The following is a 19,725-nucleotide window of genomic DNA, read 5'->3' as shown; positions in this document are numbered from 1 at the left end:
CCAAAGACGGGGCGCCAGAGACAGAGCCGAGAGGGACCGCTGGGGTTAGGAATCCGGGGAGTGGCCCGAGAGCCCAGAGGGGTCCGGAAGGGGAGCCCGGGGTATGTGCTCGCACGTGATGAGGTGGGTGGGCAGCGCCTGGGTGTCGTGAAAGATGACAAAGATGCTGGGCTGGCGGAGGCAGTCCACGGCGCTGTCGTAACGCAGGAGCCCGTGGCCCGGGGCGCGCAGAGGGGGCGCCCGCAGCTGGGGATGGCCCTGCCCGTAGTCCCCGGTCAGCACCCGCGCCACAAACACAGCCTTGTGGCCCTCGGTGTCCGGGGGCGAGTAGCGGTCTTGCACGGAGAGGGAGGCGCGCTTGGCGAAGTAGACACCCTGCCCGTAGAGCGTGCCTGCGGGCCAAATGGCTGGGGTTAGGGCCCCGGGGCCACAGAGCCCACGCCCCCGCGGCACCCAGCTTCCCGCGGGCTCACCATTGCGGCCGCAGAAGCTGCGGTTGAAGCCGTAGGCACAGATTTCGGGGACAGCGGGCACCGACGTGCCGTGGTACAGGACGTGCTCCACCGGCCGCTGCTCGCAGCGCTGCTCCAGGCGCTCTCGGTGCAGCTCGTACTGCTGCTGCAGCAGCGGGTGCCGCACGCGCTCCACCTGCCAGGCGGCCACAGCGTCAGTTGGAGACCTTCCCGACCCTCTGGGCCAAAGGGACCGCGCTGGGGCGGGAAACCAAGAGCCCTGTGTTGGCCCAGCCGGCGTGACTCAGTGGAGGAGCGTCCACCGGTGAACCAGGAGGTCCTGGTTTGACTCCCGGTCAGGGCACATGCCCAGGGTGTGGGCTCCATCCCCAGGGTGGGGCGTGCAGGAGGCAGTCGGTCCATGAGTCTCTCTCATCACTGACGTTTCTGTCTCTCCCTCTCCTTTCCTCACTGAAGTCAATAAAAACATGTATTTTTTAAAGCCCTAACTGGTTTGGCTCAGTGGATGGAGCGTCGGCCTGCGGACTCAAGGGTCCCAGGTTCGATTCCGGTCAAGGGCATGTACCTTGGTTGTGGGCACATCCCCAGTAGGAGGTGTGCAGGAGGCAGCTGATCGATGTTTCTCTCATTGATGTTTCTAACTCTCTATCCCTCTCCCTTCCTCTCTGTAAAAAATCAATAATATATATATATATTTTTTTAAATAATAAATAAAAAGAGCCCTGTGTTGGAGGAGGTCAGGGTCTGGGGAGATCACGGGGCCAACCTTCCAGGGAGACCCTGTCACCCACCAGCTCTTGGCACCACCGACAGGCCTCTGCAGAGAGGAGCTGAGCCAGGTACCTCCCCTGCGCGCAGGACTTCACCCCCAACACCAAGAGACACCCCTGGGCCTCTGGGTGCTGGGAAGACCAGGCGACCAGTCACACAGCCAGCCATGGGCGAGCTGCAGGGACCCACACAGAGCTTCTAAGGAAATTCTGACTAGGCTCTGCAGGCAATGCAAAAGAATAGTAGATCCACAAAACAAAGCTAGCGAACGTGGAAAGAAGTGCTCTGAAAACTAGCAAGTTCTTACGTTAGGAATGGAACTATTAACTGAAAAAGAAAATGTTTAATCCTCACCCAAGGATATTTTCCCATTGATCTTTTTTTAGAGCGAGTGGAAGAGAGAGGGAAAGACAGAGAGAAACATTGATGTGAGAGAAACACATCAATTGGTTGCCTCCTGCACGCACCCCGTTCTGCAAACCAAGGTACATGCGCTTGACCGGAATCGAACCCGGGACCCTTTGGTCCGCAGGCCGACGCTCTATCCACAGGGACAAACGGGCTCGGGCTGAAAAATAAAATTTTTAAAAATCTTTTAAAGAGCCCCAGCTGGTCTGGCTCAGTGGGCAGAGCGTTGGCCTGCAGACTGTAGGGTCCCAGGTTTGATTCCAGTCAAGGGCACATGCCTGGGTTTCGGGCTTGATCCCCAGTGGGGGTGGCGTGCAGGAGGCAGCCAATCAATGACTTCTCTCATCATTGACGTTTCTATCTCTCCCTCCCCCTTCCTCTCTGAAATCAATAAAAATATATTTTAAAAAATATAATCTTTTAAGGAATGAAATTGCTGAACGAAAAAAAAAAGAAAAGAAAAGAAATTGCTGAACGAAATCTAGCGGGGAGGCCAGGTAATCAGATCCTGGAGATGGAGTTAAGGAGGGACTCCGAGTGCAGAGCTGGAGAAAAGAGCGGAGCCTGTGAGGACCCGTGAGGGAGGAGGCTGCGGCCTGGGCGAAGGGAAACGCGCAGGAAGAGGACCGCAGGTGACAGGAGCACGGAGGTGCGCACGCAAGGCAGTGCCCCCGAGCTGAAGGCGGCGTCTCCGGGTGGGAAGGACCCAGGAGATGACAGGACAGTGGGAAGGACACGTCCCTGCCAGAGAGTGTCAACCTCAAACGCGAAAGACCACTAATGCCCACACCCACACCACCGTCAACGCACGGATGGAAAACGTCTCCCATCCTCACACGGGCGCCTCCCCGCCGATACCAGGTGCTAAGAAACCGAAGAGAGGTGTTTTTTTTAAAAACTTTCCAAGAGCAAACATTTTTAAAGAAAAAGAGTAATGTTTTCCCAGGATTCCTGGAAAGAAGACATATTCTGATCCTGAACACTGTATGCAGCCAAGCTGTTATTGGTGAGGACAAAATCAGGGCACATTAACATAGGCAAGAACCAGCTGTGCTCATATAAGTGAACAGAAGTGTTTTAAAAAAAACACACAAATGCGTCCTAACCAGTTTGGCTCAGTGGATAGAGCGTCGGCCTGCGGACTGAAGGGTCCCAGGTTCAATCCTGGTCAAGGGCATGTACCTTGGTTGCGGGCACATCTCCAGTAGGGAGGGTGCAGGAGGCAGCTGATCGATGTTTCTCTCTCATCGATGTTTCTAACTCTCTATCCCTCTCCCTTCCTCTCTGTAAAAAATCAATAAAATATATTTTAAAATAATAATAATTTTAAAAAACACAAATATAACTTTTGTTTGAAAGAGAATACTTGGCATCAATATCAAATTATAGTTGCAAATTAACTCTAATTGTAAAAGGCAAACAAAATTTTAAAGTTCAAGATGTCCGGGTGAGGCCACGTGCCCCTGGGTCCGGATGAAGCTGTGCCCCTGGGTCCGGCCGAGACCCAACCAGAGGGAATCGAACCTGCATTACCACCATTTGTCCACCATCCAGAGCTGAGGGGTCAGTGCCGACATGTACACATAAGGAACTGGTGGACATTGATATTGGGTCTCAAAAGAACTGTTGGTCCAGAAAGAAACTCACTACAGACTGATTCATTTGCCTGTCAGCATAACTATTATTGCTCATCTCACATTCAGTTCATATAAGTATATCTCTAGTGACACATGATCTCGCTCATCTAGGGGAAATGATGAACAACATAGACTGATGAACAAGAACAGAACCAGAAACAAGGAGGCATCGATCGGACTATCGGGCCTCAGAGGGAGGATAGGGGAGGGTGGGGGGAGGGGGGAGAGATCAACCAAAGGACTTGTGTGCATGCAGATGAGCCTAACCAATGGTTCAGTTCAACAGGGGGTTGGGGCATCCGTGGGTGGGGTGTGGGATGGGAATGGGGGGATGAGGACAAATATGTGACACCTTAATCAATAAAGAAATTAAAAAAAAAAAAAAAAGTTCAAGATGGTCACTACCAGGCCCTGGCTGGTAGCTCAGTTGGTTAGAGACTCGTCCCAATCCACCAAGGTTGTGGGTTCGATCCCCTCCGCCGCCGCCGCCGCCCCCCCCCGCCCCCCCCCCCCCCCCCCCCCGGTCTGGGCACATACAAGAATCAACCAAGAAATGCACGAACAAGTGGAACAACAAACCAAGGTCTCTCTCTCGCTTCCTGTGTCTCTCTCAAAGTTAATTTTTTAAAAGATGGTTAGTACCCACTCAAGGAGATACTTCTACTGGACAGAAAAAAGGATTCGTGCAAGAGGGCCGCCAGGAGCACAAAGCACGCCTCAGCGCCAAGCACAGCACAGAGAAGAACGGAGAGCGTGAGGACGGCGAAGAGCCGCCCGTCCTTGAACCCCAGCTCATCCTCTCGCACACAGTCCCGTTCTCACCACAAGGACTGTGTTTCTCCGTGAGCGCTATGGCTCAATGGCAAGTACATTTCCCATTATCTCTATATACCCATCAGCCTGCAGCCCGAGGACGGGGTTCTGTGATGGTTACAGAATAGACGACGCCGTTCATTTGTCAGCCTCGATGACAGAATAAAGATGATGTAGCCCAGTGGTCGGCAAACTCATTAGTCAACAGAGCCAAATAGCAACAGTACAACGATTGAAATTTCTTTTGAGAGCCAAATTTTTTAAACTTAAACTTCTTCTAACGCCACTTCTTCAAAATAGACTCGCCCAGGCCGTGGTATTTTGTGGAAGAGCCACACTCAAGGGGCCAAAGAGCCGCATGTGGCTCGCGAGCCGCAGTTTGCTGACCACAGATGTAACCGACCACACTGTGCCGTGGATGATGGAGGAGGTGAGGGGCGGGGAAGGGAGCGGGGGGCGGGGGGGAGAGTCTCAAGGGTATCCTCCAGAGTCACACAGGTGGTGCCCGGGAGACTCAAGTGCACAAAGCTGACCACACGTGCAGGGAGCCAGCATGCAGCTGCAGGGTGTCCCTCCCCTCCCAACGCGCAGAGAGACAGCTGCCAGGCGCAGAATGGAGGACGTGGACCTGGTCCGAAGGTTAACAGGTGGTGGCAACTGACAGGGCGGGTCTGGGAAGGCCAGCGGCCCTGCCTCTCTGACCAGCTCCGTGTCGCCGAGGTGCTGGGTACATCCACACTTTGTGCATCCAGAGTGGAGAGCACCTGGCTGGCATCACTGGCACATGGGCCCGGCTCTCACTGTCTCCCCCTTCTCGCTCTCCGTGAGCCTGCCCATGAGCACTCAGCCCTGCTCTCTGCCACAGCGACTCCTCCCCTTCCTGCCTCCCATCACCAGCTCCTCCTCAGTCTGGATCCTGTCCTCCCCGCCCAGTCACCCTTCCTCCCCCAGCCCAGCTCCAGCTCCAGCTCCAGCCCTGCCTTCACCCTCCTGCCAGCTGACCAGCCCAGCAGGGCCTCCTCCTGTCCTCCCTTCTGGCCATGCAGATGTCCTGGGTCTCGCCCCCCTGCAACACCCACCCCTGCCCAGCCCCTCCTCAGCCTCTCCTCCCTGCACTCCTGGGGTGTCACTCTGACTCCCACGGGGGTCCCAGCCTTTTGTGAGGCGCACCTACGCTCAGAGACGCCTCAATGAGCAAGGAACACGACAGGAGGAGGCGGTGGCCCTGCAGCCAGCCCTCGTCTTCTTTTTTTGTTTGGTTACTCCTCACCCCTCCTCACCCGAGGGTATTTCTCCATTGATTGTTAGGGGGAGTGGAAGAGAGAGGGAGAGACAGAGAGAAATATCGATGGGAGAGAAACACATCGGTTGGTTGCTTCTTGCACCAGCCCCAACCAGGGCCCAGGCCGGGGAGGAGCCTGCAACCAAGATATGTGCCCTTGACCGCCATCGAACCCGGGACCCTTTGGTCCGCAGGCCGATGCTCTATCCACGGAGCCACACCAGCCAGGGCCAGCCAGCCCTCTTCTTGCTGGAGCGACTGTGAGAGGCAGAAGAGACCCAGAACAGCACCGCATGCTCGCACACTCGTCTGTGGAGTGAGTCATCCTTACAAGCGCCACAAGATGGCGCCGCTGGTGTAGCTGGCAATGCAGGGGCCTGCTCCAGCCTGCCAGGGCCTGGGACACCTCCCCCCACCGCCTCTATGCCCTTGTCTCCCCCAACCCAGGTGCTCAGGAAATGGTGCCGGGAGCCGGGTGCTCTTCCCTCCTCCCACAGCTCCCAGCCTGCCCCACGCCGGGCAGCTCCTGGCCAACTGACCCTGACCGGCAGAAATGACAGCCCACAGGCTCTGCAAGGCGACAACCGTGCCGAGAGCCCAGGAGGCCACGAGGCTGGCAAGACCGACACCAGACTCACCCGGACGATGCGGGTCCTGCTGTGGGCAGAGTCCAGGGTGTCGTAGAAGGCCTGCACCACCTCCTGGAACTCGGGGCTGTTCTCAGCCAGACACTCCAGCCTGCCCTGGGGCCCCTCCGGCCTCCGCCGTGGCCCTGGCACGGGGGGAGAAAGAAGGTCTGGGCCATGCCCGGCGCATGGGTGGGTTCGGAGACCTAGCCCTCCCCACCCTCCCCTGTCCCAGGTGCAGACTCACCGGTGGGGCTCGAAGCCTCCAAAAGATAGGGCGAACTCTGACCCCAGGGGCCAGCCAGGAGTGCCCGTAAGTGGCGGGCTGCACGGGTGGGCTGGGCCCCAAAACCATGGAGGACGGCGTGGTCATCGTGAAGGGCCACGCTCACACCGTGGCGCTGCTCCAGGCGGGCGCGCAGCTCTGCGGGCAGCGAGTGACCGCGGAGCTCCACCGTCTCCTCCCGGAGGTGCCCCTCCAGGGCAGCCCCGAGGGCCCGGTCCAGCTCGTCCATGTCCTGCTCAAAGGCCGCATGCACCACCAGCTGGGCCTGGCCACCAGGCCCCCCGCCCAGGAGCTCCTCCTCGGCCTCCAGGGGGGTCGGCTCCAGCAGGGAGAGGGCCAGCGCCTGCTGCAATGCAGCCGCTTCCTCCTGCTCAGCCGCTCGGCCCTGTGGCTCCAGGGACCGGTGGAGAGCCAGCTGCAGCGCGGCCTCCTCCTCCAGCCGCACGGGGGCCCCGGTGCTGGGGGCCACAGGCTCCTCCTGAGCGCTGGGTGCAGGCTCCTCCTCTGGCGGCTCCTCTGGTTCCTCCTCCCCCAGCTCCAGGGGCAGCCAGTCCTCCCCGTCCAGGCCCTCCAGAGTGGCCAGCAGCTCTCGGACCTCCTCTGGGGACAGGGAGAGGCACTGGGTGAGGGGTCGAGACCAGCCAAGGTGGGGCTGAAGGATAGGAGGAGTCGGGGAACAGGTGAAAATGAGGGGCTTGGGGGATACGGGGTCACAAGACAGGTGGGCGTGCAAAGCAAGGCAGAGGGTGAGGTCAAGAAAGGGCCACAGAAGTGCCGGTGTCCCAGGGAGCCCTACCGAGGCTCAGGCTCTCCGGGTCACTGCCTGTACTGCCTGGGGGCCACCGACTGTGGGATTGGCCAGGGGGGGCCTGCAGGGCTTCAGTGGGGTCCACCTGTCAGGGGAGAACATTAGAGACCCCGGCCCACACCCTTCCCTGGCCTCCGAGCAGGGTGGAGGCGGCGCCGGGCGGAGGTGTGAGGAAGGGGCGGGACGGGGCAGGCTCCAACTCCACCTCTGCGGGGTCTGTGTCCAGGGCGTCCCCGGCCAGGCGCTCCGTCCCAAAGACACACTGGAACTGCGCCTCCAGCTCCCGGAGAAGGTGCTGCCCCTCGGGGCCCAGCAGGAACCTGGCGCTGCCCGGGTGCCTCAGGCTCAGCACGTGGTAGCTGATGCTGCCCAGCAGGCTCTGCAGAAACTCCTCCGCAGCCTGGCACGGGGCCAGGGCTCCACAGAGCTGCGGGACGAGAGGGTGAGGTGAGGGGCAGCTCACAGGTGTAGGGCACCAGAAAGGTCCCCTGAGCGCCCAGGGGGAGAGGGGGCCACCGGGGAGGAATCGGCAAAGGTCACTCACTCGAAAGCCGGTCATATCTGACTCTTCAAGGGGGAAGAGGGCGACGTCGCCCAAGCCAGCAAGGAGGTCCTCGTGATAGAGCTGCATGAAGCGCATGGTGCCCGACTCCATCGACAGAACCATCTCCACCAGCCCCTCGGGCTCCGGGGCCCCCCCAGGCTCAAGGCCCCCGGATCCCACCTGCTCTGGAGGCCCCAGGGCGGTCTCCTCTGAGCCCACTGGGCCCGGGGACTCTACAGGCCTGGAGCTGACCGGCTCTGCCTGCCCTGAAGACCCCGGGAGCCCCAGGCTCTCTAGCCCCTCCTGGCCCCAAGACCCCACGGGCCCCGAGCTGACGGGCACAGCCCGCCCCAGAGACCCGATGGGCTCTGTCCTTACAGGGGCTCCTGATGGGCCTGGTGCCTCCTTAGAGGCCAAGGTCACAGTCCCCACACCCTCCAGTGCCCTCGCTGGCTCTCCAGCCTCCAGAAAAGCATGCTCAGCGGCCCCAGGCCCCAACTTGGCCGAGCGGTCCCCTCCACTGGCGTCCGCAGCAAGGTCCTCAGGCTCTAGGACGTCATAGTGGGGGACCAGGCTCAGCTCTGAGCCCTGTAGCCGGTGGTCCTGCTGCAGCACCCGCTCAGCCACTTGAGGGAAGGGAGAAGGACGGGAGGCCCATGAGCGGTCTGAGGGATGAGAGGGGTGGGCGGGTGTGCCTCGCCCCACTCACCCTGCCACTGCTGGAAGGAGACCACGGTGCCCAGGGGCCCTGGCAGGCTGCGCAGGCCCACCAGGGGGCCCCCACCACTCCGGCGCTCATTCTCCAGGTACAGCTGCAGCAGCAGAAGGTCCACAGGGGTAGTGCCCCCCACCACGCGCACCGCTCGGGCCTGGGGCACCTGCGCCAGGGAGACCTTGGACCCCTCCAGGTCCAGGGCCTGAGCCTGCTCCTCCAGCACGCAGACTTCTGTGGGGAAGGTGCAAGTTGGCTCAGTGCATCCCCCTACAGGCACGCCTGCCCCGTCCCGTCTCTCACCTGCCTCCGAGAGGGGCTTGGGCAGCTGGACCAGGGCCCGGTCTGGTCGGGGACTGGCCAGGGCACGGCAGGGCTGCTCCAGGTGCCCCGTGGCACGCAGCAGGGCCTGGACATGCTGCTCCAGGCGCTCGGGTGTGGTCCCAGGGGGCAGTCCTTGGAGCAGCAGGCGGGCAGGCGCGGGGGGTGGGGCTGGCCGCAGGCTCAGCCGGGCACCCTGCAGCACGTGCTCCTTCTGGGCCAGGACCCGAGCTGCGTCTGCGGGCAGGGGTGGGTGGTGTGTCAGGGCGGGTGGCCCACCCACCGTGCCCAGGCTGCCCTCTCCATCAGCCCCTCACCTGCGGCCTCCTGGAAAGTGAGCACGCCTCCGAGGCCAAGTCTCTGCCAGCTCAGCACGGGGCCCCCCCCAGAGCGTCGGTGGTTCTCAAAGTAGAGCGTGAGCAGCTCATCCGGGACGTCGGGGGGCAGCCCACTGAGCTCCACTGCCGCCCCCCCCTCCTCTTCCTCGGCCATCGCAACCCTGGGCGGGGACCAGCGGGTAGGGTAGCCGCCCCCGTGCAACCCTACCCCGTCCAACCCCCACCAGCTCCCCTTGCCCCCACAGCCTTCCCTGGCACCCCCCTACATGGGCAACCCACACCCTCTCTTACACTGCCAGCTGCTGGGGCCGCCCCAGACCTGCTGTGCCGGCAGAAGACCTGGTTCAGGAAACAAAAGTGAAACTGTCTGAGGCGAAGGGGAAGGGAGGGGCCTGCAGCCCAGTTGGGTGGCTGCCTCCTGCAGGCAAGTCCTCAGGCAGAACCTTCTCCCCGCCTGCCCCGCCCCAGCTCCTCAGTCTGAAAAAGCCCCCAGGGGTTGTTGGCTGGGCACCCACTCAGCCCAGCCCTCCAGCCCCATTGTCCCACCCTGCCCGCTGATGGCCGGGTAGGGGGCGTGAGCCCTCTGTCCTCCACTCCCACTGGCTTCTCTCTGTGAACCTTTAAATGGCCAATCACCCTTCCTACTAAGTCCACCAGGGGGCTACAGTCACTGACCTTAGCCTGTGTGTCCCCCTCCCCCACAGCCTCAGCCGGTGGGTCCCCAGGCATGCCCCTAGCTCAGGCTGGCTTTCAGCTCTCCCGCAGCCTCCCCAAACCCGCCCCTCGCCCTTTACACCCCGCAGGGGGCCAGGCCTCACCCATAATGCACGTGGAGGGCGAGCAGCTCCTACCCTTGACCTACAAGTGCTTCCCAGCACAACCTGCCTCTGCCTCCGGACGCCCTCCTCTGCCTCTCTCCCTGTTCTGTGCACCCGCCCAGTCGTCCCATCTTCCCTCGTCATTGTTGTCACCAAGGCTAACCCCCGAAGGGGCAGGCACTGTGCCTTGCCACAGCCAATCCTCGTCACAGAGAGGGAAATGGGGGCGCAGACAGGGCCCGTGGTGGTGTTCACACCCAGGCTTCACCTTAAGAATCCAACTCCCTCTCGCACCAGAGCCCTGCCCGCCCCCCCCCCCCCGCCACTCAGGGAGGGGGGTGCTCACGGCTGTGCGCTACCTCCCACCTCCCCTTTACCCATCAGCCTCCACCCCCCGCTGCTCCTCGAGGGGACTGAGGCCCTCGCAACCTGCAGGCCCAGCAGCACACCCGGCCTCTTGGCTGCCCCTGCCCTGGTCTGAGCCTCCATCATCTCTCACTTGGATCTCTACAGCAACCTTTTGACCAACCTCCCTCTGCCACTCCCACCCACCTCACTGTCCCTCCACGGAGCAGGCAGAGCGAGCCCTGTCAAGTGGCCCCATCAGCGGCTACAGCTTAGGGCATGAGAAAAGGCAGAGTCACTCACAGTAAAAGGCCTTTGGGGGGCCTGCCAGGCCCTGCCTGATGGAGCCCCAGTTCCCTCTGGGGCCCCATCCCCACTAAACTCCCCACGCTCAGCCAGCTCCAGCCTGGTCCTCCAGGACAGCAGACCGATCCCACCTCTGTCCCTGCACTGGCCTTTCTCACCGAGCCACCTGGCCACCCTGGCCCCTTACCCTGCTCTCAGGAGCACATTTAACTCGAAGCTGAAAGTCTTTAAGGACCTTATACAGGCCACTTCCAAGGCCCTGACCTCAACTTCATCTTCCTCGTTTTCCATTGTCTCCTAAATTGTATGAGCGTTTAGTTCCACGAAGCAGCAACGCATCCCTGCCTGCTCTGTATCTCCTCTCCTCGCAGAGCGCACGCCCCCTGGCACACGTATAGCTCAGCCAGCGTGCTCCCTGCCTGCTGCAGAGCTGCTGCCCGGGCAGCGGGCACTGGACAGCTCTTGCCGTGGCCAGACGGTTGCCTTTTTAGGAGCCGGTTGTTACACTGGTGGTAGCTTGAAACCAGTCGTGACGGAGTATTTACACCACGAGCATGTGCAAAAGGTGCACGCCAGGGCTCCCCCTTGCTAGGCCCTTCGTTAACCATAGGACCAGCACATCATGGGCGCAGGACAGAGCTTTTCCAAACCACGGCACGGCCTGGGAGAGGCCAACCGTGCAACAGCCAGAATTGTCAAGTCCCCAGGCCCCGGGCGGAGGCAATGCAGCAGGGGTGTCCCTGGCTGTGGCCATCAGCGCCCCCTCAGGACGGCTGGCCACTGGAGCTGAGGGAAGAAATGAAGCCTCAGCCCAGGGGTCCTCAAACTTTTTAAACAGGGGTCCTCAACCTTTTTAAACAGGGCTCCATCACCTGTCCCTCAGACCGTTGGAGGGCCGGACTATAGTTTAAAAAAAAACTATGAACAAATTCCTATGCACACTGCACATCTCTTATTTTGAAGTAAAAAAAAACAAAACGGCAAAAACACCCGCATGTGGCCCGCGGGCCGTAGTTTGAGGACGCCTGCCTCAGCCCTTAGCGGTGAAACAGGTGTAAGGACTGCAGCCTGTGGTTGTGAGGTGTGAGGAGGACAGTGAGGATGAAGGTCTCCTATGGGGACTGGAATGATTTGCTCTCAATCACCGGGACAGGTGATGGAGCGATTAAGCAATTAGGCCTCTGGGTCTTCGAGAGGCTTGGGTAAAAAGGAAAAGCGGTGGCCCTCACCGGTGTGGCTCAGTGGACAGAGCGTCGGCCTGTGGACTGAAAGGTCCCAGGTTCGATTCTGGTCGGGGGCATGTACCTTGGTTGCAGGCACATCCCCAGTAGGGAGTGTGCAGGAGGCGGCTGGTCGATGTTTCTCTCTCATCGATGTTTCTAACTCTCTCTCCCTCTCCCTTCCTCTCTGTAAAAAATCAATAATATTTATTTATTTTTTTTTTTAAAAAAAAGGGCAAGTGGTGTTTTAAGGCCAAGAAAGGATGGAGAGTGCTTGGCAGCCTCAGGAATCCCGGGTTTGGGAATACAGGTCTCAACCCCCTGAACCAAGGTGGCCAGGCAGACGCCAGCCTGCAGAGGTCAGAGGTCTTCAGCCCCCACGGCCCAAGCCCACCTCTGGCGGACCGTGTGGGCCGCCGGCTGGAGCCTGGGAAGGAGCCCGCACCGCAGGCTGGCCGACCGCAGCGGGTCCAGTCCACCCTGAGAAGCCCCGCCCCCCGTCGCCAGGCCCCGCCCCCGTCGCCAGGCCCCGCCCCGCCCCGTCACAAGGCCCCGCTGCGTCTTCCGAGCCGCAGGCGCAGGCCCAGCCAAGCGGGCTGCGGAGCGGGTGCGGGTACGGGTTCGGGCGCAGCGGCCATCGACCGCGCGGCCGCGCAGCGGCCACCGTACGCACCGACCTGCCTGAGGCCCCGCGAGTGGTGAGTACCGGGCCCCAGCCCCGCACCGAGGCCACTCGCTGAGCCGCCGCCCGCCCGCCCGCCCCCGCCCCCGCGCGGACCCTGCGCAGCCAGCGGCGCCCCCGTGGGTCAGTCGGTCGGTCTGGCCGGGGCTCGCGACCCGTTTGGGACCGGGGTGGTGACGGGGGTCGGAGGCCCGCGGCCTGGAGCGGGAGGGAGGGCACGACGAGCTGCGGTGGCGGCGAGACCTACGGCCTGAGCGCCCCCCGACCCGGCAGGAAGGCCCACCCCGCCCTCGGAGCAGGCTCCGTGGCCGCCGCCCCTACCCGCTTCGCACCCCCCCCCCCACGCCCGCTTTGTTCCCCCGCACGGCCTCCGGTTGCTTCCATCCCCCACACACCCCCGCACCCCGCTGTTGCTGGCGTACCCCACTGGCAGGCACCCCGGCAGCCGATCCAGGCCTGCTGCCCCCACCCCGGGGCGAGGGCCGGACGGGCCCGGCTCTCGGAGGGGTCAGGCCCGCGCCGCGCACAGATGGCCCGGGGATTTTCTGGGATGGAAATAGCCGCTGGCTCTGCCCCTGAAAGCTGCTTAAGGGGAGGGATGCGAAGGGGGCGGTCTGGACACACCCCACACCTCCCGACCGCACCCTCGCCCGACTCCGGCTTCGCGAGAAGGCCCTTCCAGTTGCTTCTCAGAAAACCGGAGCCAAATACCCGGGCGGACAGCCTCCCCTTCACCTTGGGAGCGGGTCTAGCGCGGCCTCTAGGCGGGAAGCCCTCGCCCCGCCACCCACCGACCCTCCTGGACCCAAGTGCCCCTCTGCGTGGGGCTCGAGACTGCCCGGAGGCAAAGGTCGTGGGTCCTCCCCCTTCCTCCTGGTTCCGGCAGCAGGTGGGGCCGCCCCGGGATGCGGGGGACAAGTCGCCCCAGGCTGACTGTTCTCTCTCTCTCCTCTAGGGGGAGCCGCAGAACCTGAGGCCATGCCTCATGAGAAGAGTTTCTTGGTGTCTGGGGACAACTATCCTCCCCCCAACCCTGGATACCCCGGGGTGGCCCAGCCCCCCATAGCTCCTTACCCTGGGGCCCCTTACCCACAAGCGCAGTTCCAGCCTTCCCCCTATGCCCAGCCAGGGTATCCCCAGGGCCCCAGTTCCTACCCCCAAGGGGGTTACCCTCAGGCCCCCTACCCCCAAGCAGGTTACCCCCAGGGTCCCTACCCCCAAGGGGGATACCCCCAGGGCCCCTACCCCCAAGGGGGCTACCCTCAGGGGCCATATCCACAGAGCCCCTTTCCACCCAACCCCTATGGACAGCCACAGGCCTTTCCGCTCCAGGACCCTGGCTGTGAGTAGTGGGGCAGGGGCTCGGGGAGAGCAGGGGCTCCGGGGATCCACAAGTGGCCCTGACCCGGCCCCCCTGCTCCCCAGCACCTCCACGTGGGACCTATCACGAGGAGGGACCCCCGTCCTACTATGACAACCAGGACTTCCCTGCCACCAACTGGGATGACAAGAGCATCCGCCAGGCTTTCATCCGGAAGGTGGGCCTCGCTCGGGCTGGGGTGGGGGGCAGCGGCCCCGGGCAGGCTCTGAGTGGCTCCTTCCTCAGGTGTTCCTGGTGCTGACCCTGCAGCTGTCCCTCACGCTGTCCACCGTGGCCGTGTTCACGTTCGTCAAGGAAGTGAAGGGTTTCGTCCGGGAGAACGTCTGGACCTACTATGTCTCTTACGCCATCTTCTTCATCTCCCTCATCGCCCTCAGCTGCTGTGGGGACTTCCGCCGAAAGCACCCCTGGAACCTCATTGCACTGGTAACTCCAGATCCCGAGCCCCTGGCCACTAGGGCCCTGCCTCCCCCCCCCACACTCCCCCTGTTTGCACTGAAGGGGGAGAGGGTTGTGGCTGGAGCAGCCCTCACCCGCAAGGCCCCGTCTCCCCGCAGTCGATCCTGACCATCAGCCTGTCCTACATGGTGGGCGTGATCGCCAGCTTCTACAACACCGAGGCGGTCATCATGGCTGTGGGCATCACCACCATCGTCTGCTTCACGGTGGTCATCTTCTCCATGCAGGTGCGGGTCCTGGTGGGGGTCTCCTCCATGCCTGGGAGGGCTCCCGGGTCGGGGGGGGGGGAGGGCTGCTGGCCGGGGGCCTGGCAGGGGGCACCAGGGCCTGTGTCCGCTGTCCCCGCAGACCCGCTACGACTTCACGTCGTGCATGGGCGTGCTGCTGGTGAGCATGGTGGTGCTGATCCTCTTCGCCATCCTCTGCATCTTCATCCGCAACCGCATCCTGGAGATCGTGTACGCCTCGCTGGGCGCGCTGCTCTTCACCTGCGTGAGTGAGGGGCCGCCTGGGGCGGGCACCGGGCTGGGGGGGGGGGCGGGTCCCTCAGCACGGCGTGCTGTCACCTCAGTTCCTGGCAGTGGACACCCAGCTGCTGCTGGGGAACAAGCAGCTGTCGCTGAGCCCGGAGGAGTACGTGTTCGCGGCGCTTAACCTGTACACTGACATCATCAACATCTTCCTGTTCATCCTCACCATCATCGGCCGCGCCAAGGAGTAGCCGAGCCCTGCCACGCGGGGGCCCACGCGGGGGGTGTGGCTGGCGTGGCAGTGCCATCTGGACCTCCCCTCTCTCTCCCTGGATGCAGCCTGGGACAGAGGAAGCCCCTCTACCACCCTCCTGTGTGTGCACTGCAGATACTTCCGTTTGGACCCGCTGTGGCCGGCATGGCCCCCTCTAGCCCTCCCGCTCTGACACAGGGCAGCGGGGCTGGGTTTCTGTGCCACCTCCTGCCCACTCACTGTTGCATGAGCCCTGTCTGCCAGCCCACCCCAGGGGGCAATCCCAGGTCCCAGGGGAGAGGGACCGAGCCAAGAGGTGAGGGTGCACGTCTCACCTCCTGTCCCAGCTCCCCGCCTGGCATAAAGTATCCCCTTCTCCCCGCCCCCACCCTGGAGTGCTGCCCTCTGGGGGACCTGCAGGGGGAGGGTCTCGTTCCTGTGCTGAGCCTGGAGGGCAGAGCGGATGGAATATTTCGGGGGAGAAGGATGCCCCTCTCTCACTCTGCTGTCTTTAAAATTCCAATAAACGGGACCCTCTGCTCTTCTTGTCACGCTTCTCAGTGCCACTTCTTGCAGGAGGCGAGGCGGGGCTCTGGGCCTCCCCCGAGCGATGAAGGGGCAGGACCGGGCCTCGGTGGTGGGGTTAGCTTACAGCAGAGCAAACGGCAGTAGCTAATCCTGCCCTAGCCACACTTCCGCCTCCCTCCCGGCACTCTTCCCAGCCGTGTCCTAAAGCCGGGGTCGGCAAACTGCGGCTCGCGAGCCACATGCGGCTCTTTGGCCCCTTGAGTGTGGCTCTTCCACAAAATACCATGGCCTGGGCAAGTCTATTTTGAAGAAGTGGCGTTAGAAGAAGTTTAAGTTTAAAAAATTTGGCTCTCAAAAGTAATTTCAATCGTTGTCCTGTTGATACTTGGCTCTGTTGACTAATGAGTTTGCCGACCACTGTCCTAAGGGATGAGCCCGTGTTCCCAGGTGACGGACAGGACCCTGAGGCTCCTGGAAGTTAAGCAAGGTGCCTGGGTGACGTGATGGTAAGTGGCCCGGCTGCGTCTGCCACTCCCTCCTGGGACCTGCACAGCGTGATGGGAGACCCTGACCATCTTGCCGAGGAGCAGTGCCCCTGCCAGGCTCCTCACTCTGCTCTGCAGGGCCCCAGGCAGCCCATCCTTGGGCACCAGACATGCCGCCCAGGCCTGGCTCCAACCAAGGCCTTCCCCAGCCCTCCGCCCGCCCCACGCGACGCCTGCAGACGAGAGCTCCCGGCGGAGAGCTGGGCAAAGACTGAGGCTCGGCAGTTGGGCTCTCGGCCTGCCTCCGGCACCTTCCGTTGGCCTCAACAGGCCTCACCCCTCAAGGACCCTCAGCCCAGCGTGTTCCGCGTGTCCTCCCCTGTGGCTTTGCTGCCACAGCTCTGGAGCCCTCACCCATCTGCACCCTGGCTCTCGGGTGCATGTCCAGATGCCAGCTAGCTGTCCCATCATATCACCCTGGCTCCCCAATGATGGGTCCCTCCACTGCCCTGGGCTCAGTGCCTGCCTGAGCCTTCCTGAGCTCCTAACCCATGGCACCCGCTCGCTGCAGCCTTCTTCCACAGGACCCTCTATCCTGCCTGGCTTGAGAACCCTCCTGGGGTTCCTCCTCCTCCCTGGGAATCCATCAACCCCCTCCTTTAACTGGCACAGCACCCCAGCATCTGTGAAGAGATCCACATGGAGCCAGCACCCCCCACCCCCACCCCAATGTCAGCAGGCACCTCAGCTGAGGCCTGCCCAAAACCAAGTCCATCCTCCCCCTAACCTGCTGCTCCTGTGTCATCTCCCTCAACAGCACCCACCCCAGCACCCAGGCCACAACGGGGCTGTTCTCTCTCCCCTTGTTTCTCCTGCCTCAACTCCTGTCTCCCTGCCCACCTTCCCGGCCTGCCCAGGCCTGTGCGTCCGTGCTCACCTGTCCGCTCCACTCGCCAACCTTCTGTCTGAAACACTGATCGCACCACCTGCCTACCCCAAGCCCTCCGACGGTGGCCGGTGGGACCAAGTCCAGATTCCTCCCTGGAACACGGTCCCGCCATCTGCCCTCAGGCTGCTCCAGCTGGCCTCCCGCTAGCCCCTCGCCCTCCACGCCCAGGCCTGACCTTGTACAGCCTGAGCCTCAGGCAGGCCCCCCCTGGGCTGGGATGCAGACTGCCTTCCCAGCCACCTGGCCCGTGACAGCAGCTGTCCAGCCACCCTTGGTCATCCTGCTTTGTTCACATGCCTCGCACTGACCCGCAGGCGCCGCAGCCCCTCCCCCCACCTCCTCTGCGCTGCCTCCTGAACTGGAGCAGTTCATCGAGGGGGCCCTGCCCGCCAGAGCTCTGCGCTCAGTGGTCGCTCACAGACCCAGCAGGATTTCCCACCGAGGAGGGAACGTGGAGCGTTCACGGGGCTAAAGGGAACAGCAGTCAAGGCAGAAGGAGCCCAGGCAGGAGCCTCAGGCGAACTGTGCAAGGACAGTCTCTTCTCAAGTTCAAGGAGGATAAGCTCTGGGCTAAGCTAACCCATGAGGGAGGCTCCTGGGGACAGCTAGGGCCTCGAGTCGTGGGGCAGGGGCGGGCAAGGACCAGGAGATCCTTCCTGCAGCAGGGAGACCGGCACAGGGGGAAGGGTGTGGGCCTGTCCTGCAGGGGAAGGGGACTCCCGCAGGGCCCCAGTTGGGTGCTGAGGCAGACGAGTCCAGCCACAGACTGACCAGGCCGTGGTGAGCAGGTGCCAGCAGGTGAAGAAAGCCAGGATAGGAAGCGCTGAGCAGTGCCAGAGAAGAGCTGGGAGCAGTGCTTTGGGGGAGAGGGGGGCGGGGCAGGGGCATTGGGAGGTCGTTTTTAGTGCCAAAAAGGGGTCAGGCTGGGTCGGGGCAAAGCAGGCGGGTGTTTCTGTCAGTGGACTGTGACCTGCTGTGACCCACCCAGGGAGGGGAAGGGGCAGCTTCTGATGACTGGGCGGGCGGGCAGGTGGGCGGGCGGGCGGGCGGGCAGGCGGGCGGGCGTGCAGAGGTGCGCACACTGGTCCCCGAAGCTGAATGGAACCACAGCAGTTGTGAGGTCAACCACGTGGATTCTTCAGCGGGGGAAGGAGGCAGCCTCCCTCTGGGCCCTGGCCGGGGCCTATCAGCAAGGCCCGGTGTCGCGAGCAGCTGGCCTGGCACGCTCAGATACAGGCCTGGGTGTTCTCTGTTTAGATATAAACAATTTCATACAAACCAGCCTCAGCCAAAGCCCCTCTGTGACCCATGGAGACAAGAACACCACTCCAGCCCCAGCCGGTTTGGCTCAGTGGATAGAGCGTCAGCCTGCGGACCGAAGGGTCCCGGGTTCGATTCCTGTCAAGAGCACATACCTCGGGTTGCAGGATCCTCCCCAGCCCTGGCCCTGGTTGGGCTCATGCAGGAGGCAACCCATCGACGTGTTTCTCTCACATCGATGTGTCTGTCTGTCTTTCCCTCTCTCTTCCATTCTCCCTAAAAATCAGTGGAAAAATATCCTCAGGTGAAGATTTAAAAAAAAAAAAAAAGCCCACTCCATAATCACATCTGAATACAGACAAAACACGAGCCCCAATCAAGCAAGAGCGAGTGCGCCCCGCCCTAGCCCCTCTGATCGCCACGGGCCTGTCTTCAGTCTGTCCCCCGAGAGGTGTGTGGAGATACCCAGTCACAGAATGGCTCCCCTTCCTGACAGCACCCCATCCAGAGCAAAGCCCTGCTTCCGGAAGTCCCCCCAGGTGCTATCAAGCCAAATCCTAGGAAGGCCTTTCTAGCACCCCCTTCCTGAGACTCCCTGAGGTCCCTTCCCCATCACCTGGGTCTTCTCTCTGAGTACAGCCTAGATCCAATGCGGGGGGGAGGGGGGGGAAGCGGGGTCGCAACCCAGCCTGACCCCTTTTTGGGGTCAGAAAACCCCCACTTGGGCAGGTGTGGAGAGAAAGGCTGCAGCAGAATGGGTGAGCTGGAGGCAGGCAACGCAGGCCAGAGACAAGGCTGCCTGCAGCAAGCCCCATCCTTGACAGCTGGGAAAACATAGGAGAAACGGGCTGGTCGTGGGGACCTGGGGGAGAGCCCAGGAACCTGACATGACTGCGTCTCGGTGCCCTCACCTGTAGGACGGGGCATTCACACTGTCTGCCTGGATGGGAGGTAGAAGGAGGTATGGACAGAGGGCTTCGGGTTCGAGGTCCCTGTCCTCCAACAACTTCATGCCTTGAGAAGATGGCTTTGCAAAGAAGCTTGTTAACCCCACAAAGAATCCCAAGCCAAATGGGGGCAAAGACCCCCAAAGGCCTCGCCAAGCCAGCTGAGTCCAATGGGCTCATCCAAAGGGGGACAAACTACAGAAGCCAGTGACCCCCAACCGGAGGGTCAGCTAAGCAAGAGGGAAAACGCCGAAGGTTTGCTTGCAGCAAATGCACGAGGAGCACAGACCCTGGGTGGACACCGGGAGGTTCCTGTTCCTCCTGCAGGTGAGACCTCCTGGCGGCCAGGAACCAAGGGCCGTTCCAAAGCCACACTGTCCCAGAGCTCAGACAGCAGAGCTGGACAGAGGACGACGAAGCACGGCCCGGTAGCTCTCACTCCCAGGCTCGCTCCTCCAAACACGTGATCCAAATTAACGCTGAGAACCTTGCTCTCCAGACTTCTGTTCTATCCCAAACTCCATCCTGACACAACAACAACAACACACGTAAGACCGTTGCAATGAGAGGAACTAAGAGAGAGCAGATGAGCCGGGGAAGGCT

At 61.9% G+C, this 19,725-nt stretch overlaps 2 protein-coding genes across 4 annotated transcripts; one reads left to right on the top strand and one right to left on the bottom strand.

Moving 5' to 3' along the window:
* Positions 1–45: 45 nt before the first annotated feature.
* PARP10 (poly(ADP-ribose) polymerase family member 10) lies at positions 46–12,951 on the bottom strand (the record flags this gene model as incomplete). Of its 2 annotated transcripts, none has more annotated exons than XM_079796194.1 (12): positions 12,813–12,951; positions 9,311–9,358; positions 8,999–9,180; positions 8,664–8,918; positions 8,358–8,594; positions 7,649–8,274; positions 7,310–7,531; positions 7,093–7,189; positions 6,258–6,896; positions 6,023–6,156; positions 474–648; positions 46–392 (listed from the first exon to the last, which is right to left on the bottom strand). In XM_079796194.1, the coding sequence occupies exons 3-12, from the start codon at positions 9,171–9,173 to the stop codon at positions 46–48; spliced, it is 2,907 nt and encodes a 968-aa protein (XP_079652320.1). In that variant the 5' UTR covers positions 9,174–9,180; positions 9,311–9,358; positions 12,813–12,951. The 2 variants fall into 2 exon arrangements, with proteins under 2 accessions (XP_079652320.1, XP_079652321.1); XM_079796195.1 differs by lacking the exon at positions 12,813–12,951 and adding an exon at positions 9,566–9,637.
* GRINA (glutamate ionotropic receptor NMDA type subunit associated protein 1) lies at positions 12,249–15,501 on the top strand. Of its 2 annotated transcripts, none has more exons than XM_079796200.1 (7): positions 12,249–12,406; positions 13,346–13,732; positions 13,816–13,928; positions 13,997–14,197; positions 14,329–14,457; positions 14,579–14,722; positions 14,802–15,501. In XM_079796200.1, exons 2-7 carry the CDS (start codon positions 13,369–13,371, stop codon positions 14,949–14,951), a joined length of 1,101 nt encoding a protein of 366 aa, XP_079652326.1. In that variant the 5' UTR covers positions 12,249–12,406; positions 13,346–13,368; the 3' UTR covers positions 14,952–15,501. The 2 variants fall into 2 exon arrangements, with proteins under 2 accessions (XP_079652326.1, XP_079652327.1); XM_079796201.1 differs by lacking the exon at positions 12,249–12,406 and adding an exon at positions 13,100–13,240.
* The last annotated feature ends 4,224 nt before the right edge of the window (positions 15,502–19,725 follow it).

This window comes from Cnephaeus nilssonii (assembly GCF_951640355.1).
Source record: "Cnephaeus nilssonii genome assembly, chromosome: 18".
NCBI classification, from domain to species: Eukaryota; Metazoa; Chordata; class Mammalia; order Chiroptera; family Vespertilionidae; genus Cnephaeus; species Cnephaeus nilssonii.
The sequence above is the reverse complement of the archived record's forward strand: the minus strand, read 5'-3'. Positions and strand labels throughout refer to the sequence as shown.